The following is a 25,546-nucleotide window of genomic DNA, read 5'->3' as shown; positions in this document are numbered from 1 at the left end:
CTCGTATACTTGGGCCACATCTCTCGCCTTAGAGTACGTCTGTTGGATTGCATCCCAAATGTCCTTGGCAGTAGCTAGGAACATGCATGTGTCACTGATTTCAGGAATCATAGAATTCCACAACCATGCCATAATCATGGAGTCTTCTTCATCCCATGCTTCAAAATGAGGATCTCCTAGTTTCGGCCTTGTACCCATGAGATGGCTGATCTTCCCTTTCCCTTTCAACACGGTGCGAACAAGTTGGGACCATTTCAGATAATTTTTTCCATCCAGCCTATATGCAGCCTGGATATTCTGCAATTCTCCAGAATGTTGGGGTCGAATAATCTCCTCTGATTGGACTGTAGTGGTTGTTTTTGCAATCTTTGACATTTTTTACGAAAAAAATGGCAATTTCTAGGTGATTCAGGCAAAGCACGTGGGTCAACAATAGACAACGTTGAAGGCCAAGAGATCAGATTGACAATGAAGGCAAAAAAAAGGCAAATGAATGGCAATGAAGGCCAAGAAGAAAATGAAAATTCCAGGAGAGGAAACAAATGCTCGGTTTTGAGTTTCAAAAACAGAAGAAAAATTGGGCATTGTATTGAGCAATGAAGGCTGAAACAAAATAAATTCCAAGGATCCTAATTTAGCTCTGATACCATGACGTAAATTGAGAGAGCAGAATTGTGGAATAATTTTATTCTCTTTCCTTCTCAGAAAACTACATTAGCTTTATACAGAAAAATCTTAGCTATAGAAAAGGAAACTAATTACTAGGCTATATCAAATCCCATGATTTATGGGATACTCTAACAAAATAGGAAACTAACTAAATTAACCTAATTCTAGGAATTCTGGCTGTTACAAACAAACTCTCCTAAACTAGCATAATTACTATACACAGCAAAATACAAGCCATTAATTTACAACCATAGTTCACGTTTTCCCACAGGAACTTTAGCCTTCTACTTTTAGGTGGTGCTTTGATTTTGTTTGAGTTCAAGAATGTGATGGATGCCGAAAGGGTATGGCGTATGGGGTGTTGTTCTTTCGATGGAAAGAAGTTGCATCTGGATTGGTGGAGCCCCGAGGTGGATTGTTTCAAGGAAGGGGTTTTTGCTAATAAAATCCGGGTAAGAGTCATTGGGTTGCTTGTGCACTTGTGGGGAAAAGATTTCTTCAAAAGAGATGGTGACGCTTGTGGGGGTTTTGTGGCTGTGGATGTGGACGCAAGAGAAATGTCATTTATAGTGGGCTAGAATTTTGGTCAGCTCTAATGGGAGGAAGGCGCTTGGGATTCTTCATGTGGTGGCAGGGTTAGTGACTTATGCTGTTCAGTTATGGTGGGTCACTCCACCATGGTTTTCATTGGTCTTTGTGAAGGAAATTTGTAGGGGGTTGGAGGTCAGGGAAGAGAGCGAGGAGAGGTCATGCGTGACTAGATGCATGGGGGCAGAGATGGGGAAGCATATAAGTTAAACAACACACTCAGTACCTTTACATGTTAACCAAGTTGTGGTGAGCCCAAGGTCCTGTCCCTGCAGTAGTAAGTTGGTGGCGGTGGGGTTAAAAGAGGCCTTTGAGCCTCTTGCTTTGGCCCATGATGGGTTCGTGGGTGAAGTCTCAAGCCCTCTTGGCTCTTTGCGCCTGGGTGGTAGTGGTCCTAGTAGTGCTATTAAGAGGCCGACTTCGTCGACTGATGAGGTTAGGGTTCCCCAAGGTCTCTTTCCAAACTTGTGTAGCTTGTCAAAAGGCTCAAAGCCTTGAGGTAGGGTCACCTTCTACAGATACCACACTTTTGGTGGAAGTGGATGGCTTTTCGGTTGGTTATGATGGTAAGTTTTCATCTCTTGAGTTGGGGGTGGGGAGAAAACCTTCCACTTAGGCTGTTTCTTCTTCTTTGATCAAAGAGGGGGGTGTTTTGCTGGATTTGGCTAATGGCCTTGGTCGACAGAGAGAGCAAATCAAAGGGTGTTCTGTTGAAGGTAAGGGTGATTGCGATGGGCTTGAGGGTTTGGTTCCTAACAAGGGTATGGGTTCAGTTTCCCTAAGGGCTCTTTCTCACGACGCCAAAGGAGCGGGCCATCCTTTGTGCGGTGAAGGGGATTTTTCAAAGGAGGGCCGACCTAGTAAAGACTTGGAGGGTGGGAAGGTTGTTGGGTTTGACAATAGTCTCAACGATCTGTCATTCTAGAAGTTTGTCTCCTTCAGTGAGTTTTTGGGGTTGCTGGTGGAAGGTTTCAAGAAAGAAGTTGAGTGTCTTTTAAGAAAGCTAGAAGTTAGAAAGGGTCGCAAAGTGGTGGGATCGAGTGTCAAGAGAAAGCCTTCCTCGGCCTCTCATGCTAAAAGGGAACTTCAAAAGTTGGAGTGCTTCGATAATTTTAATCAGTTAGGTGGAAAAGGGAGAAGATGTAGGAAGAATGGGTGGAAGTCAGCCTCTAAGTGGCCTAGCTAGTGTTAAGACGAGGGGTTGAAAGGTGGAGAAGAAGAGTTTCTATCTATTGCTTGTAAGGTTTTTGTAGTTTGGTTTGTTTTGCAAGGGGCCTTGGTGAAGCAAGGTGTTGTGGATATTGGACTAGGTTATGTAGTTTGGGAGCTTGCTTCTTTGTCTCACAGGGCTTTGTCTTTGTCTAAGGCCCCTTGTTGTGGGATGGTTGGATGTCTCTTGTCCTTCTTTTGCTTTTTGGTGTTCCTTGTATACTCCATATGTACCTAGTGCACCTTTTCTTATGCTTTTAATGTTTTTGCTTTTACCTATATAAAAAAAGATGTTCCTTGATGTAATTGAGAGTGTTTTATTCTATATGAGTTAGTATATAAGATGAGATCAAGGAGAACCTTGAGAACTATCCTTCCACCATAAGATGCTTTCTCCTCATTTCTTCTTTCTCTCATTTGGCCTATTGCTTTGTGGTTAGAGTTAAAAGAAACTTGGGATAAACAATGTTTTTTGGATGCATATGATGTACTTAAAGCCAAAGCAAAACCAAAGACATGTTAATTGAGTACCATACAAAGAAGGGATCTAGAAAGGCTGACATATCATAGAAAGGAGTTACCGAACCTAAAACTTGCATTAGTGCAATAGTCCAATCAGTAACAGCACAAACATGATAAATAGAACCACCCTACTAGAAACCAAAGTGACTTGAACTGCTTTCAAATGAAGTCTTCCTATGTAGCATTGCCATCAAACATTAAACAAGTTTTTGTAGTGCTATTATTAGGACTTGATTGGGACTTATTTTCTTCAAGCCTAATTATGATATTTTGATTGTAATGCTTAGACACAGAGTTGGTTTTTGATTTAGAGACTTTGAGTGCAACTTGGCTTCCGTTTTGAGTCTAATTAGACTTTTGGAAATGAATAGAGAAGATTAGAGAGTTTGGTCATTATCTTCTTCAGACTTATTTACGGCAAAATCTTTCTTCTTAGCCTCATCTAATCTATCAACTTTAGTTCATTTCTCTCCAACAAAATTCATATGGAAATCTAAAGCCCTATCAAAGGTCAAGGCCTTTGCTTAGCTAGTGGCTAATAAGAAGGTTAGCATCTCTAATAATAATAAAAAAAAAAGGTTAACACCAATGATTTGGTACATATGAGAAGACTTTTCAAAGCCCTTAGTCTTGATCATTGCACTTTGTGCATGAGAGCAGAAAATCAATTGATCATTTGTTTGCACTATCCAGTGGCCTTAGGACTATGTCATTTGGGAAAATAACTGATATAATGACCTTTTCGTTTAGGTATTTGGGGAATACTATTAAAGACAAAGTTCTATGGCAAGTTACTTATCCTATACCGATTTGGATAGTATGGTGGAAAAGAAATATAAGGATTTTTAAAGACAAGTGTAGGACTTTAGAGACCTTATAGAACCCAATTTATTTCTCTTCCTCTTTTTGGGCCTTACAACTATAGTTTTCAAGCATATTCCTCTCAATGTTATTCAACTCAATTGGAATTTGATATGTAGATCAAAAGGGCTAAAATAGCAAAGAGAGGAGCAATGCTTTGGTTTCTTTTTGTAGGAGATGTTTTAAACCCCATGGAGTGTTGAGTTCACTTTTCCTTGTACAGTTTCATGTTCTACTATATCAATGTATAGGTCCCCTTAATTTATTAGAAAAAGTTTATCCACCTTTTGTTTTGATTAGATTTTGTAAATTTAGGAAGTATTTGCCATTTTTTTTACCTATACTTAGAGTTTGACCATAGATACTCTTGATGACCTTATGTTTTGAAATAATTCTCTCCCCAAGAAGTCTCCATAGCCACTTCCCTAAAAAAGCTATATTCCTTAAGGAAATACTCCCTAATCATAAATTCCTTTCCCTATTTAACCTACATGCTTAGTCTGGTTTAATAAGGCGGTTTCTCTTGCCTTCCATCTATCACTAATAGAATCAATTTTGATCATAATCTAGAATACATACCAGAAAATAGGTAAGGATATGAGGCAAACAAGATTGCCTAAAGTTTATTTTAACACCTGGTGAGGGATCTAATTTTTTGAGATTCCTAATGTCTTTAGGATTTCCCACCCATACACCTTGTCCACATCTAACCCACCCACCTCCCCTCACACACACACGCACACAAAGGGAAGACCCAAATTCAAGAGGGGCTAATCCAATAATCTAAAGTGCTAGCCCTCCAAGAATTTTGCTCAACTTACATTGATGACTGGAAGTGTGCTTTTGTCTTGATTTATCATGAGAACTAATGTGTCCCCCAAAACAATCTGGATGAGCTAGAATGTCGTGGGAGCCACCCCTTTATGTCAAAATCTTGAGGAATGATAATGAGATACCCCTTGGGCCTTTTGTCAACACTAGAATTGGGAGACACCTCTATGCTTTATTCTTGCTTGTCTCTGCTCTGTACCACCTATTGCAGACCCTCAGTTCTTCAAAGTAAGCCTCCTCCAATGTCCATTTCATGTCCAACATTCAGTCAACTTGCTGTTCCCTCTGTTCCAAATTTTAACCCACCTCATGTAGCTCCTTCCTCTTGTGACAATGTTGCTCTCAGCTTGGCCCTTCACCTTCTCCATGATTACGTCAAATATCTGAAGTTCACCTGGATAATGGGCAGCTTCATATCTTTAAACCCCACTGCTCTCGGTATCTTTTAAATGATTGATTTTGTTTATATAATGAATTCTTAGCAAAATTTTTATGTTTTTTTTCTTATTGTATAAATTCCTAAGCATCAGTTCCTTGTTTCATATAGATCACAATGTTTAGTACCTTGGCTTTTCCTCTTTTGCATTGTCCAAAATATATACTGAAACCTCCTCTGGAAGCTGTTGATGTACTTAATCTAGTTCTCTTTGTTGTTTTAGATAATTCTGCAGATAGGACTAATTTATCCACATCTGCTTGCCTGAAGACTGTTCATATGAATGGTATTAAGCCTGAGTTCAACAGAATGTCTAGTCATAAACCATATAAACCAGAGCTAGCACTATTAGATATTTATTCTGGTTGTGGTGGGATGTCAACTGGACTGTGCCTTGGTGCTAAACTCTCTGGTGTAGATCTTGTGACGGTAAACCATCAAAAACAAAATGTTTAATTTTGTTGTGTTCTTTATGATTTTTACCTATGTCTTTTAAGTTGTGAATCTTGTGATGACAATTTAACTTATTTTAATAGAGGTGGGCCCTTGACATTAATAAATCAGCATGCGAAAGCTTGAAGTTAAATCATCCGGAGACACAAGTTAGTATGCCTCCACATTTCTGGAATATTGACCAAGTTAATTGTAGCAATAACTTGTTGGAGAGACTATGCCTATTATTCTGTTTTTACAGATCAGAAATGAATCTGCTGAGGATTTCCTTGACCTATTAAAGGAATGGGACAAACTTTGCAAACGGTATGTGGTCAAGGATGTTCAAGAATCACCAAAAGTGAATTCTAGGGTCTTGAGAGCAGCTAAAGTAAATTCAAAGACCGGCAATAAGAGTCCATCGGGTGAATTTGAGGTTGCCAGCCTAATAGATATTTGCTATGGTGATCCTACCAATTCTGGCAAGCATGGGCTAAAGTTTCAAGTAAGTGTCCTAGACCATTGATCTAAGGACGATAACATATGACATAGGTGGCATTTGTTCTTTTATCTGAAGTTTGAATAAGCCTAAATCTGTCTGAAACCTGAAGAGAAATTGATGCAAAATTGTCAACTTCGTTAACTTTTCATATTATTCATGAACTTGGCCCTTGTGCATATTTACTTGGCTCATGACATGATATGAATCTTAATTCAAGCCTCTTATTTTATCAGATGTGTCTCTATGGGTATAGATATCTTTAAAGGTTCCTAAACCTCCACCATTTTAGTAGACACATAGGAAGCAAATAGAAGATATGCCTGATGATGAGGTTATTGGATCTTTCCATGGTGGGTGTCAATGGATAGATGATCCAGTTTCAAATGCAACATAGATTACAAATGTTGAGTTTTGGCGGCTTGATCCTGACCTTCTTAAGCAATATCACACTCACAACTCCTCATAGTTGAGCCCTTTCGGCCTTAGGATACTTGATGGAGATCAAGACCACCAATTTCAAGTTTATTATAGGTGTAGAAAGTAAGAGGGATTTGTATTAATGTCAAATTAGGATTCATATTCTTATCAAAATAGGTGTTATATTATTATCAATTTAGTATATTTATTCTATTTATGATTCGTTAATAGCTTATAAAAATAGGAGTGCATACATCAAAGGAAAGGCCATTATTATTGTTATTTAGACTTGTTTAGAAAATTTGGAACTTTTTTTTTTCTTTCTTTCTTTACCTTTTTATATTCTTCATCTAATTTCTATTCCTTGCTTACTGATTTTATTTTATTTTTATTTTTTTTCTCATCTAAATTTTCTTCTTACTCATACTCATATCTTCCTAAAAATCTGCTTCCAATGTCCTACATTAGTGCATCTTAGTAGTGGGCTCCACCTTCCTACCATTAGGTATTTGTCATTGGTTTAATGATATAGGTTTGGTAAGACAAGAACACACAAAATCTCACCAATGTTTAAGGGCCACATGTTAATACTAGTGAATTAGTGCCTCATTAATAACAACTACTACACTTTGAGTCTTTATAAAATGAATTCCATTCTACATTTGGAAGGGCAGATCTAAGCATTTCTGCCCTGGAAGGTGTCACAAACATGAAATTCAGGCACCAAGTTTTTGCGTCTGTGGCGCTTATATGCCTTCTAAGCCAACCCACCAAACTCACATGAGATTGCATGCAAGCACTAATCCCATGAAAGACAAGAGGTTTATAGGGCTCTCCCCAACTTGTATGTTATTGCTCTGACAAGGAACTCGTCTCGTAAGGACTCCCACATACAATGGGTAGTTCACTTGCCTTTCTGAAGGCATGCAGGCCCTCTATATATAGGGTGGATGCACCAGCTATCCAATCCTACTAGGGAACCAACACTTGAATCCTAGTCCAACTCTCTCTAGATTCAATTTGCCTCTATGTTACCACACCAAGTTGAACAGATTCTTCTTGGAGTAGGAGTCTGACTCCTACTCGAACTCGAAGTCTTGCGCATCAGCTAGCCATGGAGTGGGACTTTGACTCCTACTCTAACTCAAAGTCTTGCTCATATATATAATGCATCAACCAACCATGCTCCTGGTCCATGGAGCATCACATCTTGCTTGGGCTCGCCCCAATGCCAAGACATCTCTCTCATAGCCTACCTCAAGTCTGCCCATGCTTAACTTGAGTCAGTCCCACTTGTGCCATGCAGCCAACCTGCATATCTCAAGTCAGCCTGCACATGAGCAGTATGCTGCTGCTACATGTCTTTGGGTAAGTCTGTGCGCGTGCTAGACTAATGCTTCTCGCAAAGCCTTGTTGCCGAAGTTGTGGTTGTCCCATGCTGCAGCATGTTGCCTTTGGCCATGGCACTCATCCTTAGTTCCCACATACTTTGTGTCATTGTGCCCACAGGTTACACCTCATGAAGGCATGATGCCTATGCAGGTGCGCTGCTCATGCATGCTTGTGCGTTGTTGCTGTCTATACATGCCAACAGCTTGTGCATGCTTCTGAGGTATCCAACTCACTTATTGCACCTTGCTTTGTTCGTAGGCTGCACATGGGGTCAAGGTGCTGCCCCATGAGGCCTCTGGGCCGCATGCTTAGTTTGAGGGGCTGATAGAAGGGATCTCAAGGTTCTCCTGACCAAGGGGCTGACAAAAGGCCTCTGGGCTGCATGACCAAGGGGCCGCATGCTTACTATCCACAACTGATTTTATTTTAACAAAAAAATCCTTCACCAATGCATTCATAATATGATCAATATATTTGGTAGGCATGTGGGCAATTTTAGACAACTTCCAGATTTGACATGAAATAAAACTGTGATAAGGATTTTGTAATTCTTATTCTATCATGTTCATTTTGTTTAGGCACGTTGGGCGGGTCATGGTCCAAGTGAGGATACATGGGAGCCAATTGAAGGGTTGAGGTATGCTATCTCCCATATGCTATGAATTTTTTGCTTTAAGTAAGGCATACTACTTATTGTAAGTGTATTGATTAGTAAATGCCAGGATCTGATACGAGATTTTGTACTGAAGGGGTTTAAAGCAAAGATATTACCGCGTCCGGTAAGGATTTATTTGTATGGGATGTGTTGAAATATTCTACTGATATAATCTTGGGATTATGGTTGAGATTGTGTTTGAGAATATTTATTTTTCCTAAAATAGAATTGTATGGTTGTGTATTTGACTAAGAATTACTTTGTATCCCTAGGATTCTGCTGTAATTAGGATATGCTGTAAATAAGTAGTAGTGTTTCCTTTTTTTTCCTAGAAGGTTAACCTAGTTTGTAATATATTATGTACATTTCTCATAGGAATGAAAGAAGTGAAACCCATCTCAGTTTTCATGGTATCAGACAAGGTTGAAGCCTGAAATTTTTATCCTTCATTTGTTCTTGGCATTCATCGTCATTTTTTCCTTTCCTAAATCTATGTTCATCATTACTATACTTGAAGATGTCAGAGACCTCTGGAAAAATCACTCCCAGGAATGCCATTGTTGAACCACTTGTTCATCCCTCTAAGTTGAACCCCACTCATCAAATCACCATGTTCCAATTGAATGGGAATTTCATGGAATGGTCCCAATTTGTCCAGATTGTCATGAAATCCAAAAGGAAAATGAAGTATATTTTAAGAACATCACCACCACCGTCAATCGATGACCCTAAGTATGAACATTGGGAAGCTAAAAATTCAATGGTTATGTTTTGGCTTCTACACGTCATGTAGTTGGAGATTAGCTACACTTATCTTTTGTTGACAACTACAACGGAGATTTGGGAGGCCATCATGTTGTCTTACTCAAAGAGGGGAGTTGGTGATTAGTTATACGACTTGAAGAAGCAAATTGCTAACAACAAACAAGATAATTGATTTGACATAGATTATCTTAATCTTCTCAAAGGGTTTTAGCTTGAATTAGATTTGTATCATGATGTGGAAATGGAGTGTGCAAATGACACAAAAAATCTGGGAGATATGATTGAAAGAAAAAGGACTTTTTATTTCCTTGTTGGTCCTAATCTGGAGTTTGAGGAAATAAGTGGTAGAGTCTTAGGCAAAAATCCTCTTCCTTCCATTAGTGATCTATTTGCCTATGTTCAAGGGGAAGAAGAATGCAAAGGTATAATGCTTCAAAGGTATGATGCTTAGGACGCCTGAAAACAAACTCCCAATCACAGAGAGCTCTGCAATTTCTACTTAAAAAACTATTGGGAAAAAGAATGTGGACAAGGATAAGATGTGGTGCAATTATTATAATAATTCTTTACACGAGAGAGATGTGTTGGATGCTTAATGGAAAGTCTTAGCTCGGGAACAAGGGGTTCAATTCTAGTGAAAACAAGGGAATCAAGCTGCACGATTTGCACAAGCCCATCAAACAACTATTGTGGAAGACTCATAGGAGAATTTTCTTAGTAATTCTTTACACGAGAGAGATGTGTTGGATGCTTAATGAAAAGTCTTAGCTCGGGAACAAGGGGTTCAATTCTAGTGAAAACAAGGGAATCAAGCTGCACGATTTGCACAAGCCCATCAAACAACTATTGTGGAAGACTCATAGGAGAATTTTCTTAGTAAAGATGTGGAGAAGTTGAATTTTTTTTGCTAGAATTGGAAAATCTAACCATAAGTTCTTGTTTAGTGACTAGACATGTAATATTTTTGCCCTAAACTCCTAAAAAATAAATTGCTCTCACACCCAGATCATTGATTCATGTGCTTTAGAGCATATGACCAATTTTTCAACACTATTTTCAACCTATTCTACATGTTCCAGAAAACAAAAAAAAAAAAGGTTGTAGATGAATAATTTTCCCCCGTAGGTGGTAAAGGAAAAATAAAAACAACACTAAACCTAATCCTAAACTTTGTTCTCCATGTCCCCAACTTGACCTACAACCTCTTGTCTATGGTAAACTCACCAAAGATTTACACTATTTCATGATTTTTATGGCCACTGGCTGTGTCTTTCAGGACTCTGTGACAAGGAGGAGGATTAGACATGCTAAACTAAGAGACGAGTTGTATTACCTAGATAGTAGTTGGGAAGAGGATTATTCTACACCTCAGGGCTTAGTCATTACTTCACCTAAAATAAATAAAATTTGGCTTTGGCATAGACGCCTTGGCCACCCCTTTTTTCCTACTTTGAAAAAACTTTCCATCTTTATTTGAGAATATTTCTATTAATGGATTTCATTGTGAAAATTGCACTCTTGCTGAACACCATCCATTTCAAATTTGTAGTTCTATGAATACTTCTCCATTTAGTTTGATTCACTCCGATGTGTGGGGTCCTTCCCATATTACAGAATAGTTCTAGTACCCGGTAGTTTGTTACATTTATGGGTGATTGTACTCATTCTACATGGGTTTATCTTATGAAATCTAAATTAGAAGTCACATTTATATTTCCTATCATCCACAATCTTATTCAAAACTAATTTGGGACCAAAATGTGTACTCTCCAAATTGATAATGGGAGTGAGTACTTCAATCAAAGTGCATGATATACATTGTAGATCCGAATCTTATAAACCTAAGCTATTAAGAAAATTATTTGTTCAACATGGTGTCATAACCTCGTTTTGTGGGAGGTCATTCAACCTCACTACCATATATTTATTTCTCTAATTTGTTGAGTAAGCCAAAAAGAGGTTGATTGTAGTTGTTTGCCTACACCTGTGTCTCTTTACATGCCTGTATGGGGTTGCATGTGAGAGGGTATTAAATCGCATGATATACATTGTGGCCCTAAATCCTACAAACTTAAGCTTTTGGGAAAATTGGTTTTTTCACATCCATCATTCCTCTTGTGTAGATATACGCTAACAAAATGAGGTTTTTGAAAGGAAAAACATGCACTTATTAGAATAGTTTGTGCGTTTCTATTTGAAATGGATGTGCTAAAAACATTATACGAGGATGGCATTTGAGAACTACCTATTTAATAAATAGGATGCCTTCTAAGATTCTTGATTACAACACCCCAATAGAAAGACTTAATACTCTTTTTTCCAATTTTTCAAGTGATTGGGGAACTACCTCCAAAAATTTTCGAATTGTACCTTATGTACATATCCACGGCTACTTGAGAGGGAAACTTGATCCTAGACCCTTTCACTGCTTTTTTCCAGGTATTCCTTTAAAAAAAAAAGGGATACAAGTGTTATCATCCACCAACTTGAAAATAGTATGTTACAAGGGATGTGACCTTTGTGGAAGATCAACCATTCTATGGGAACACCCATCTTCAAGGAGACAAGAGTAATATGGAAGATAGATGGTGGGGTTTTTTAAATTATTCTGACCATTCTGGTTAGAATAACTCCTCAAGTTAGTGGCAAAACAATTCTGACCATGCTGAATTTAATACTCTTCCAAAAACAATCATCCTTGTTTCTATCCTTGCCCTTACTATTGTGTTGAATCATAATGGTGAAAAACTGTCTGGTATTTCTTTCAGCACTTTAATTCCTGTAGAAGCTGAGAGTTCTAAGCCACCTATTCTCAATGTGTATTCTAGAAAAAGACAGTCTGTTGTTACTTCAAATGAACCAATCCTTGACTCTGAAATAGGTATTGAAGGAGGTAATTAGTTTTCCAATAATACCAATGACTTGATTTGCCTATTGCACTCAACAAAGGGACTCAGTCCTGCACTATTCACTCTATTTCTTAGTTTATTTCTTTACAGAAACTCTCACAGCAATTCTGTGCCTTAACCACTAGATTAGCCAGCCATTAAATTCCAAAAAATGTTCAAGAGGCTATAAGTATGGAACCATGGAAGGAAGCTATGAAAGAAGAAATAAGGGCCTTGAAAAAAGCAATACGTGGGAGATGGTGAGTCTATCAAAGGGGAAAAGAACAGTTGGGTGTCAACTATAGAGTTGATGGTACATTGGAAAGGTTCAAGGCAAGGTTTATAGCAAAGGGATACACTTAAATATACTAGGTTGACTGCTTAGATCACTGAGCCCAATCTGGCCTTGCATTGCAGGGTGGACCCCTGTGGTTGCGAGTTGGAGCTGCCATAGCTTATGGCTATAGAAAATAGGAGGGGGCCGCAGAAAAGTAAGGATAACGGTGGCTCTGTCAGCTTAGTGAGCTGTTGGAGCAGCGGGTAAGTGTTTGGTAGGCTAAGCTCGACAAGGAACTGTCTTTCCATGTGCACTCTATTGTTTCCAGAAACCATTCAAAATATAGAAAAAACAAAAGATATAATACAAATAGAAATGATCCCATTTGCACCAATGGGAATTCTATAACTTGCAGCCAACTCAAACTGTCTCTATAACAATTTGATGTAAAAAATGCTTTCTTGCATGGAGACTTGGAAGAGGAGGTGTATATGGATGTTCCACCTGAGTTCACACACAAGACAAGGGAAAATAAGGTGTGCCAACTCAAAAAGTTCCTATGCAGACTGAAACGATCTCTAGGGACATTGTTTGAAAGATTTGCCAAGTCAATAACCAAAAAGGGATATCGGTAAATCTAAGGAGACCACACTCTATCCATCAAACATTCTACTCAAGGCAAGATAACAACTCTAATTGTTTACATTGATGATATTGTTGTAATTGGAGATGATTTGAAAGAAATTGGTAAACTGAGCGCATATCTTGCAAACGAATTTGAAATTAAAGACCTTGGAAGTCTTTGATACTTTCTAGGAATTGAAGTTGCAAGGTCAAAACAGGGGATATTTATTTCTAACAAAAATATGTACTAGATCTACTTGAGGAGGCAAGTTTTTTGGGTTGTAAGCCTATTGGGACACCAATTAAAGTCAACCACAAGCTAGGGAAGAAAAAGGAAAGAGCAGTTGTAGATAGAGGGACATATCAAAGGATGGTAGAGAAACTAATTTATCTATCACACACTAGACCCAACATTTCATACCTGGTTCGTGTTGTGAGTCAGTTCATGCACTCACCGTTATAGTTCCACTTGGAAGTTGTACATAGAATTCTCAAGTGCCTCAAAGCAGTTCCTGGCAAAGGAGTAATGTACCACAACCATGTTGATCTACAGCTAAAAGCCTACACAGATGCGGATTGGGCACGTTCCCTCATTGATAAGAGGTCTACAATAGGATATTGTATGCTATTAGGGAAAAATTTAGTCACTTGGAGGAGCAAGAAGCAATTGGTCGTGGCACAGTCAAGTGTGGAAGCTGAATTGCTGGCCATGGCACACAAGGTTTGCGAGCTACTATGGTTAAAAGTAGTGCTTACAGATATGAAAGTCAAAGTTCAAGATCCTATGAGGCTTTACTACGATAATAAAGCAACCATAAGCATAGCTCAAAACCCCATTCACTACTATAAATCTAAACATGTGTAGATCAATGGACACTTTTTTAAGTAAAAATTAGACAATGGGAATTGTGTAACTGTGTATTTGACTAAGAATTACTTTGCATCCCTAGGATTCTGCTGTAATTAGGATATGTTGTAAAGAGGTAGCAGTGTTTCCTTTTTTTCCTAGAAGGTTAATTTAGATTGTAATATATTGTGTACATTTCTTAGAGGAATGGAAGAACTGAAATCCATCTCAGTTTTAGGATGTTTTAGCAAATATTAGCTTATCTTTTGCTAGGAAAAATGATTCCCGTATTACATATTATGTGTTGTCATTCATCTCTGTCCATGTAATAAATTATTGCCTTTTGTGATGATGCTTGCTCTGATAACTTATGTTTCTTAGTGAATCAATATATTGCAGGGAGATGCTGATGTTATTTGTGGGGGACCTCCATGCCAAGGCATTAGCGGCTATAACCGCCATAGAAATGCAGATTCCCCATTTGATGATGAAAGAAATCGTCAAATCATAGTCTTCATGGATATAGTGAATTTTTTAAAGCCCAAGTATGTTTTGATGGAAAATGTGGTTGACATTTTGCAATTTGCCAAGGGTTCTGTGGGGAGATATGCCTTAAGTCGTTTGGTTTGTATGAATTACCAAGCAAGACTTGGAATTATGGCTGCTGGTTGTTATGGTCTTCCACAATACCGGTTACGCGTTTTCTTTTGGGGGGCTCATCCAGATGAGGCAAGCTAGTACCCTTGTTTTATGTTTCAAAATGGTATGACAAACATCTTCATGATTGCTCCTTTGGTTTGCAGAGATTACCTCAGTTTGCACTTCCTACACATGATGTGATTTTAAAATATGGGGCTCCAACTGCATTTGAGGTGCTGATTTGTGTTCTTGTACATTCAAATTGAGACCAACTAAATAGCTGCCAAAGTTAATTCTTTTCCATATTGCAGCGTAACATTGTGGCTTATGATGAAGGTCAATCTCCAGATTTAGAAAAAGCTCTTGTTCTTGGTGATGCTATTGCTGATCTTCCCCCAGTAATCTCACTATCTCCTCCTTTTCTGGTGTCATGATCTTTTAAAAATTAAGTATTTCTAATAAAAGGTGTTACTTCAGGTCTCAAATAATGAAACTCGTGAACAAATGTCATATAGAAAGCCGCCTGAAACTGAGTTCCAAAAATATATCAGAGCAACTAAATGGGGTAAGCTGGTTTATCTTCCATACGATAAAACATGGAGCTAATTTTGAATTGTTATCAAACTTGAGTTTCATAGCTTCCTAAATATAGGAAATGTTCTTACATGGATCATTATTTCTCTTTCATGACGGTTGCTTTGTTTTATTTTATTTTATTTTTTTCATTTGGACAATGTGCTGTTTATTAATTTATTTTATTTATCTTGGACAATAGGTACCAAGTGCAGGCACTTCAATTATCTTAGTTTCTGGCCACTTAAAGAAAAACTGAGAAGGCTATTTTTCTAGAATTAGGTATTCATTGTAGTGATTTGATAGTCTTGTATTATTGGAATATATACTTAGCAACTTGGATTGAGAAGTTAGAAGAAGGATAAATGACCTGCTCATATTGTAATACATGGCACATCTTGCTACACGGTAGTAAACATGCTCATTGATTGAGCAGATCTTGGTTTTGATGTCCAATTCTTGCAGATTACGGATGTCCCAATCTTTTTGCACCATGTGCCTAATTTATGAGTTGTGGATGTCATTGTGGCTTGGTCAATCACAGAATGTTGCTTGTCTAGGGATTTAGTGCCACATGGGATTTAGCCATTTCTTTACTAAGATGGCAGCTAGGTGCATCCTACCTCTAGGCTCCAATGCATAGCTATTTTAATGCCATCTTGCATGCTCACTATTTGCATTTTTCTCTCTATGCTACATCATCTCCAAGTAAATTCTAAGTACCTTCAAAGTCCATGAAATGTGGATATCAGCCGATGATATATGTTGAGCGGGGGGGCTTTCCTATTCTATCTCTTGGTGAAACTAAGCAGAAAAAGGAGAATGTTCCTTGAAAATAGTTATGGCCTGATGACTTCCTATGCCCTCTAGAAGGTGTCACCTTTAACACGCAGGTTTGATGCTAATTCACCTGCCTGTGGCGACCATAAGCCTAGAGGTTCATACAGACTTTGGAAGAAGTAGATGCCTTTTTTGGGAGGTTGCATGATCACTCCATCTCTTTGGGTACTGATGATGTTAAGGTTTGGATGGAGACAAAAAATGGTGTTTTTTCAGTTAAGTCCTTTTACTCCTCCTTGGGAAGTAGGAGAGTGGAGCCTTTCCCTCATAACATTGTTTGGATTTCTTTGGCTCCTATAAGAGCTAGCTTCTTTGCCTGGGAAGCAACTTGAGCTAAGATATTAACTCAAGATCAGCTCAGAAATAGGGGATGGAGGATGCCTAACAGATGCTATATGTGCAAAGTAGAAGAAGAGACTAGTGATCATATTGTCTTGCACCGTCCGAAAGCTCGCATGTTGTGGCGGCTGGTTTTTTATTTTTTTAATGTACAGTGGGTGATGCACTCTTTAGTGAGAGGGGTGCTCTTGAGTTGGGACGACTCCTTAGTTGGCAAAAAAAAAAAAGGAAAAAGGCTTGGAAAGTTGTTCCTTTATGCCTTTTTTATTCCATTCGGAGGGAGAGAAATAGGAGAACCTTTGAGAATTGTGAAAGTTTGGACGAAGCAATTAAAAGTTTTGTTTTGTATTTATTTTGGGATTGGATTAGATTGTACATCGGGGATGGGTCCATATCATTGTTAGATTTTGTGGATTGACTAGGTTCCCTGTAGGGTGTGGTTGTTTTTGTGTATTCGCCCCTTATGGTTTTTGTTGCTTTATATACATTGTGTGTACTTTTTTAATACAATTTCCATTTACCTATAAAAAAAAAAAAGGGGGTTCAACAGACTTTGGTACATCTTGATGATGACATTGGCTTTCCCACCACCAAGCACTTCTTATCACCTATGTTTCTGTTACTTGTATTTGTAGTCAACTTGTATGTCAATGACTTAGTAACTGTTGAAGATCTTGGGTTGATTCTTTCCTTATAGGAAAGTTGATAAATATCCTAGATCATGGGCTAATTCCCCATTGATGGGAAAGTTGATAAATATCTCATGAATTTGTATATTATTTAGTTTCCTATTCTTGTAAAGCTGACCCATAATTTAATGCATGATTTATTTATTTATTTATTTTTTATAAGTTAAGCAATTGTATTAAAAGGGCCAAAGAGTGCCAAAAGTATATACAATGTATACAAGGCCAAAAAAAAGGAGGGATAGACAAAAAACCAACACCCTCGCTTTACTTACAGCCCAACCCTAGAATAGGTAATTTCCTGATTGTATGTTGTAGGAATAATTTTTTATTGTATTTTCTCTCTCTCTCTCTTTCTATACATACATACATACATATATATATATATAGATATTCACTGCATGGTATCAAAGTGGATTAGGTTAACCTAATCTTGTCTTGGTCCTCCATTGCAGCTCTCTTTCTGTGTTTGCATTCGTGGCAAACTTCTAGGGTTTTCAGCCTTCAATATCAATGCCTATCGTGGCCTATATAGCCCGTCTTTAAATTGTTATCTACATTTTTTAACTAGTTTTACAAAGGATGTCTGAATCCTCCATTACTTCAACCACCCGAAACCCAAATCCCATCAACCAAGGTTCTATCTGTAGTGATAACCCCACTCTCCCAATTACTACCACAAAACTTAACAAAATGAATTTCATGGAGTGGTCCTAGTCTGCTAAACTGTTTTTGAAAAGCTAAGGAAAAATGAAATATGTGATAAGGACAGCAACAACACCGGCATTTGCCTTACCACACCGACCACCTTAGTGCAGGAAGATCCTAAACATGAGACCTGAGAAGTAGAAAATTCAATGGTAATGTCATGTCTTCTTCACACAATGAAACCAGAAACAAGAAAAATCAATCTCCTTCTCACTATAACTAAGAAGGTCTATGAGGGAGTCACACAAACTTACTCCAAGGTAGGCATTGCTGTCTAACTTGATGAATTAAAGCCCTAAACTATTAATACTAAACAGGGGACTGCATCTATGACTGAGTATTACAATAATCTCAAAGGTTTATGGCTTGAATTAGCTCTGTATGATGATATTGTAATAAATCTGCAGCTGATACTAGAAAACTCAAAGATTGGCCAAAAAGAGAACGGATCTTTGAGTTTCTGATGGGATTCAATCAAGATTATGATCTGGCTTGTGGTCAAATCCTTGGGAAAGAGCCACTTCCATCTTTGAGTGATGTATTTGCCTTTGACTGTGGGGAAGAGATTCAGAAAAGTGTGATGCTTGGAAAGACAAGCAGCCTCCTGAAAATTCGGCAATTGCACCTTCAAAATCCTCTAGCAATGCTGGGAACTATAATCTAGATGACAGGAAGTAGACAAAGGCAAATAGTGGTGTTATTATTGTCAAAAGTCGAGACACACTAGGGATACTTCTTCCTAGAAACTTTATAGGAAACCTTCCTTCGGACCACAAAGGGACAGGAAGACTTGGAGGAAAGGGTGGAAATTAGTCAACAAAACATGAAGGGACTCATCGAACCAACTCAGAGGATAACCAGGGCTCATTTGAATTTAGCAAAGTTGATACCCAAAGGCTCAAGAAGTTGTTGAACCAACTTGAGGGCAAGCATGCAAACACATCTCCAATTTTCAGTTCTTGTTCCGTGGTTCACTTGGGTATAAAGGCCTTGTTGTCTTTCAAAATTATTCGAACATTTGGATCATAGATTGAGGTGCTTCAAACCATATTACAAGTCTTTGAACTTTTTTTCAAGATATTTACCATGTTCAAGAAGACAAACAAAAAAAGTGGTTGATGGGTCACTCTCCTCAATGGTTGGTTAAGGAATTGTGAAGACTACTCCTACTTTGTCCTTGAATTCTATTCTCCATGTCCCAAATTTGCCTTATGACCTATTGTCAATTGGAAAAATCCAAGAGATTTGAATTGTACTATTATGTTCACTTCTTCTGGTTGTTACTTTCAAGATGATATGACGAGGAGGATGATTGGGCATGTTTAGTTGAGAGATGGACTTTACTACTTAGAGGCTGATTGGAGGAATGGTATCTTAGGTCTTAACAATTCTGATTATATTTTTCTTTGGCACAACCATTTGAGACAACCACCATTTTCTTTGTTGAAAGAGTTATTTCCTTCCTTGTTTGCAAACAATAATGCTTGTAAAATTTCATTGAGTCATATGTTCTTACTAAAAAACATTGTTTGAGTCTTACAATAAAAGACACATAAATTGTGCGTCCATTTAGTTTGATTCATTCATACATTTGGAGACTTTCTCATATTACTAATATTTTGGGGACTCTAGTTTGTTACCTTCATAGATGATTATACTAGAACACTACTCATCATGTGTTGTTGACATCTCATAACAAAATGGGATGACTGAAAGGAAAAATCAGCCCCTACTACAGATAGCTTGCCCTCTCTTTTCTCAAATGAAAGTACTTAAAAGCTACAGGGGAGAAGCTATTCTAACTCAAGCTTATGTGATAAATAGAATGCCAACAAGAGTTCTTGAATTTCAGACACTAGTTAAAATTTTCACTCCCTGGTTCCCAAATTTCCCAGGAGTTGGCTCTTTACCACCAAAGGTTTTCAGGATGTGTCTCATATATGCATATCCAACAACATTTGCCAGGGAAGTTGGATCCTAGAGTTGTAAAGTGCAGCTTCTTGGGGTACTCTTCAACACAAAAAGGATACAAATGGAAGATTAGCCTTACTTAGAAAGCACCTCTCTTTAGGGGGGGATTAACTCAAAAATGGAAGATAGGTGGTGGGATTTTGGAGTTATTGATGTTGGAAGTTCAGATGGTCAGACTGTTGTTAAAAATAATCAAGTTGCTAAAGACATTCAAGTTGCAGCTGGTGAAATCACAATCAGATTGAAGACACTAATCCGAGTGCTAGTCCTGGTACCCTTCCCCCACATTGAACAAGTTGCTATTTCTTCAGATGCTCCTAAAAGTCCTAGTGAAATTCCTTCAGTCCTTTAAGAAATGAAGAAACTATAGATAAAAGGCATAAGACTCCAACTTTCAACGTGTAATGCAAGTGGAAAAAGTCCATCATCAGTTCATCTGTTCCAATTCGTGAACCTTGAAATGGGTAATGAAATAATGATTAAAATTCTGGTTCCATTTCAGAAGATTACTCTAATAATGATATTGATTTGCCTATTGCTCTTAGAAAAGGGGTTCAAAGTTGCATTCAATACCCTCTATCTGATTTTGTATCCATGCAGAATTTATCCCCTCAATATCAAACCTTTTTCTCTCAAGTATTTTCTCAGCAAGATCCCGCATCAGTTCAAGAAGCTTTGACCTCAGAAACATGGAAGGAGGCTATGAATGAGGAGAGGAGATGAGGGTGTTGGAAAAAATTCACTTGGAAAATTTTAAATGTTCTGAAAGGAAAAGGAACAGCGGTCTAGCAAATGAATTTTTAGAATCCAGTACAAGGCTAATGATGGGGTTGACAATGGGTAGTGTCATGTTGAGGTAAGAAATAGTAAAAATTTACTTAACTTGAATACTTCCCGTTTAGAAATACGACCCATTTAATAAATGGGTTAAGTTGAACTGTGTATAAATTAACATGGATAATCTGTTAACACGATTCTAACCTGATAAACTTATTGTCACAATTCTAACCTGTTTGACCTATTAAAATTTTTAAATTTATAGACGTATCATTTTAACATATTTTATAATTGCTTTAACTTTTAACTTTTATTTTTTAAAATCTTAATTAATTTAATTATTTAATTTTAATTATAATATGTTTATAATATAAAAAGTAAATTAAAATTTTAATTTTACGAGGAATGCCGGGCAAAGGTCTTTTATTTCAAAAAGATAATGGACTGAAATTTGTGTTTTATACAGATATTGATTGGACTATGTCCATTGTAAGAAGAAATTGGCAGTTGCTTGCTTTAGTGTAGAGGTGGAATTCAGGGCTATGACATGAGGGATACAAGAATTGCTTTGGCCGAAAATAATGTTTGCAGATTTGAAAGTGGAAGTAAAGGAACCAATGATGTTATAATATGGTAACAAAGCTACTATAAATATAATATATCATCCAGTTCCTTATGATCGAACCAAAGATGTGGAAGGTGATAGGCATTTCATCAAAGGGAAACTAGACTCAAGGCAAGCTTGCACTTGCTATGTATCATCTTCTAAGCAGCTTGCAGATGGACTCACAAAAGGATTACATAGCACAACTTTTCATCAGATTGTAGACAAGTTTGGGATGCAAAATATCTTTGCACCTGCTTGAGGGTGAGGGTCAGTGTTAAATATCTTGGCCTGATTCTTTCTTAATAGGGAAGCTGACAAATATCCTAGATCATGGGCCGATTCCCTCCTAATGGGAAAGTTGACAAATATCCCATGAATCTGGTTGTATATCATTTAGTTTCCTATTCTTGTAAAGCTGACCCATGATTTACTGGCCTAGAACAGGCAAGTTCCTAATTGTTTGTTGTCAGAGTATTTTTTATAGTGTTTTCTCTCTGTTGATACCTGGACACAGTTATTGAAAGGAATAAGGAGTTTTTTTGCTACCATAACTTTTGTTATCTTCTTGTTATCATGTGATTGTTAGTTTGTGACTTAAATAGTGGTGCTAGAGTTGGCTCCCAAACAGCAACATTGGGTCTTCTGTTTTTGTTCAAGGGGTGTGAATTTTGATACAATACTTTTATGTTTATCTGTAGAGATGATGGGTTCTGCTTGCAAAGGTACAAGAAAAGCAGAAAAATCTGTGTTATATGACCATCTGCCTCTTCCATTAAATGAGGATGATTATTTGCGAGTTTGTCGGATCCCAAAAAAAAAGGTTGGATAAATAATTAATCATGTTGATTAGTTCTCTTTGATCTTTACTCTGATACCAATTTCCTATTACAGGGAGCTAATTTTAGGGACCTCCCAGGCGTAGTTGTTGGAGCTAACAATGTTGCTCGGAGAGATCCAAAAACAGAGATGGAATTGCCATCTGGAAAGCAAATGGTAATAGTACTTTAATCTTATTTATATTTATAAATGCATGTTAACATTTCTCAATGGAACTCACTCCCCACCCCGCCAATCCATGATTGCTATATTTTAATTGCTTGGCATATAATATTTTAAAAAGAGATATAAACAATATGTGATATACTTAGGAAATTGAGAGGAGGTTGAGAAACTTTTACGATATATTTTCCATTGCTTTGAATTCTTCATCTCTAAATCCATTTCAAGTAGCCAAGCTACTATTCCACCCTTCTATTTGCTTTGCCTGTGTTTTGTGGCATGATTGCCCATTGTTAGAGAATGAGGCTAGCTTCATAGCTTCACTTTTGTTTACTATCTTTTAACAACAAAAGCACACAGAGGTTGTAGTCCATGTATAGAATGAACTGTTTCCAAGTCCAATTACTGCATTCTTGTTTTAATCTTGTTTTTCCATTAGTTTATTTCCTGCAGTGAGCTGAGAAACCGTGTGCAAAATTGTGTCAATGTGAGTTGTGGCTTTAGATTGAAGTACCAGTCATGGTATTGGTTGTGTTTGATGTTAATGAACTGAAGTGGAACTGAAAAAAGGGGTGAGGAAGGCAGCAAATCAAGTGAAGCTCTGAATCTCAATATACAAGATTGCTTTCCTTTGTTGAGATGTGCAGCATCAAGAGCTGCTTTTTACCAAATAATATCTAGGAGCATTGACAGTGAATAAAAGTATGCAACCTGATAGATGTTTTTCCCTTCAGGAACCAGGCATGTGGCTTAATGAATAATACCATACATGGAGACCCCAGCCATACAGTATGCAGAATTTTGATTTTCGATGGGGACTATGGAAGAGAAGTAATTGTGGAAGGAGAGCATGTCACCTTTTTCCTTCAACAAATAGACCCACAGGTGCACATCCTTATATCAATGTAGCCATAATCAATAAAAGACAGCCTGGTAGAGTCCCCCAAATATTAGGATGAATCAGAAGAAACTAATGCTTTTATTCTGACTAGGAGAGTAACTAATTCAACAGTGTTTAGCATCTTTGCACCCTTCACTATTCTCTGCTGGCTGACTATTTGATGGTGTCAGAGATTGAGATGATGAATAGCTTAATTGAGGAGCGTTGCCCATCTGTCACAAAGATGTAGTCATCCCACTCACTACGAGTACTATCATCTACTTCAGTACCAAATCCTAGGAGATGTATGGAACAGGGAAAAAAATTATACTGGAATTCAAGGCCTTGGTAATACCTGCTCAGAGATAAGAAATTTGTAAAAAAAATTTGGACCATGTGAAACAAGATTAAGCTGGAAATAAAGAAGTGAAACAACACTGTTGGGGCTCACCTTCGTAAATTCTGAATTGAAATAGAAACATGGTACACTATTTTCTGCTCATATTGTTCTTATTACTTTTAGAACTGTTTTAAGAAGAAAGTTTGTTAGTTTCCTTTTATTTGCATGTCAGCTTGATTGATCCTTTTCAAAATTCATGGTTCTATGTGGGTATCTGGAGATTTTCATGTTCCTAACTACATTCATACTGTTTGAAACTGGTTATCTTTGAACACTAAATTCTGGTTATGGTAGGTACCTGATTATGCACTCAATTTCAGTGAAGGAAAGTCTACCAAGTGAGTGTACTTCCTAATGGCATTTTATCATCTTTATCCATTGATAATCTCTTACCGGATACTGTATTTAAACTTCAAAACAAAATGTAGACCGTTTGCACGTCTATGGTGGGATGAGACAGTGCCAACTGTTTTAACTAAACCTGACCCTCACTGCCAGGTAAACATATGGTATACTTTCATCAATGATTGAATAATTTCATACTCTATTTGGTTCTGAGATGATCGATATATTTAGGCCTATTTACATCCTGAGCAAGATAGAGTTCTTACTGTTCGTGAAAGTGCAAGGTTGCAAGGGTTTCCTGATTACTATAAGTTCTGTGGGCAAGTTAAAGAAAGGTATCGATTCATACCGCTCCACATTGAATTGATATTCTGTTATCTATGCATGATGTTCTCTTTTTCTAATGACTGAAATTTCTGGATTTTTTTTTTGTCTTGTAGTTGTAACAAGTCATATAGAAAAAAAAAAAAAAAAACATAGCCATTTCAATGTTTTAAGGCTGAAGTAATGGGTGGTTTAGTAACTTCAGGATAGGTGAAATGATGGAATGAATAGAGCAGGGTTGAGGGATGGAGTAATAACACAATCAAAAGATGAGTATAAAGAGAAGTGAAGCTACTGATAACAGATGATGGTTGAAGAGGATTAAGAGGAGGGGTGAAGAACATAAAAGAGATGGTGTCAAAAGAAAGTAACATAGCCAGAAATTATGTAGACATGCATAACAGGATCATAACTATTTCAATCCTCTGATCTCTAATCTATGCCTCAGGACAAACACATGGCTAAATGGACAGAACACCTGTCCGAGTATGGTTAGCAGAGGATGAACGCAACAATCAGAACATACGGGGTATCAGTAATAAAAAATGGCGTTTATAAGAGGCGGCTAAAGGAAATTCTTATGGTTTCAGAAGGTTTATTCATATTTGCAGAAAAAATAGTTGCTTAGATGATCACTTTAGGATTTCATGCAGTAAAATCCATAGATGAATAATTTTTTGAAGGTCTTTGAAAAATCAAAGATAATCTCCATAAGCGGTTCGAAGTTCCTTATACTTTTTCATTTTAGACTAAAGTCGAATGAGTCTTATTAAAGCTATTTTAGGGGATCTTCAGTTAAAATAAACCCTAGCATGTGTTGATGATCCAAAGCTGTAGGGCAACTTAGAACATCTTGGAGTGGGTGGTATGCTGTAATTTTCTCTGTAGTTCCCCATTCTTTCCTTTAGCCTCAAATTTGCTTGCATTCTTGCAGATACTGTCAAATTGGGAATGCTGTGGCTGTTCCTGTGGCAAGAGCTTTAGGGTACGCAATGGGTTTAGCGGTGCAGAAGCTAAGCGGAGCCGAACCTCTCCTAACTCTTCCCCCCAAGTTCTCCCATTCTACTACTGCCCAGTTGTTGCAGGCTTCGGTTTCTGATGCTTAGTGTCAATTCCATTCTCTTTCTGAGTACTACATGTACTACGCTAGGAACCTGGTCCATTGTGTGGGCATGCTTTTACAGCCCAACCTCCCATAATCTCTGAAGAAGTTGGCATCAAACTGTAGAAGAATAAGTGAACTTCCTTTGAAACCTCCGTCATAATCCTTCACTTTGAATGCTAACCACAATTTTTCATCCTGGTAAACAAATTTATAGGGCTTACCGATTTAATGCAGAGTTTCAGTTTCTTGAGGTCTTAGTACTGAACAACCCACTTGAATGTTCCTTTTGCCATGACTACCAATTCTCTTCAAACTAAACTTTCCCAGCTGGTCCTGATTTACACCTATTATAAGAGTGCTTCTCGGTCTGGAGGAATAGAAAGGGAAAAAGGATAGAAATCAAGGTGAATTACGATAACATGTATCAAAATCCTAATG

At 37.6% G+C, this 25,546-nt stretch overlaps 1 protein-coding gene across 7 annotated transcripts in view; it reads left to right on the top strand.

Annotated features, from left to right (window-relative positions):
- Positions 1-25,436, top strand: part of LOC117934131 (DNA (cytosine-5)-methyltransferase CMT2-like) — a 45,719-nt gene extending 20,283 nt beyond the window's left edge. The window contains exons 7-22 of one of the 7 annotated variants that reach the window (XR_004654421.1): positions 5,340-5,545; positions 5,653-5,718; positions 5,811-6,053; positions 8,438-8,496; positions 8,572-8,638; positions 14,315-14,644; positions 14,719-14,787; positions 14,866-14,952; positions 15,032-15,119; positions 21,754-21,875; positions 21,947-22,048; positions 23,629-23,672; positions 23,763-23,832; positions 23,911-24,014; positions 24,452-24,596; positions 24,938-25,028. Coding sequence is in view for 4 of the 7 variants with exons in the window: in XM_034855764.1 (XP_034711655.1) it covers positions 5,340-5,545; positions 5,653-5,718; positions 5,811-6,053; positions 8,438-8,496; positions 8,572-8,638; positions 14,315-14,644; positions 14,719-14,787; positions 14,866-14,952; positions 15,032-15,119; positions 21,754-21,875; positions 21,947-22,048; positions 23,629-23,672; positions 23,763-23,832; positions 23,911-24,014; positions 24,938-25,109 (1,829 nt within the window). In the remaining 3 variants the exon portion in view is untranslated. The other 6 variants (XM_034855764.1, XR_004654422.1, XR_004654423.1 and 3 more) reach the window with 6 other exon arrangements.
- Positions 25,437-25,546: the final 110 nt, after the last annotated feature.

This window comes from Vitis riparia, chromosome 16 (genome assembly GCF_004353265.1).
Source record: "Vitis riparia cultivar Riparia Gloire de Montpellier isolate 1030 chromosome 16, EGFV_Vit.rip_1.0, whole genome shotgun sequence".
Lineage (NCBI taxonomy): Eukaryota > Viridiplantae > Streptophyta > Magnoliopsida > Vitales > Vitaceae > Vitis > Vitis riparia.
This window is presented reverse-complemented; position numbering and strand designations above follow the sequence as displayed.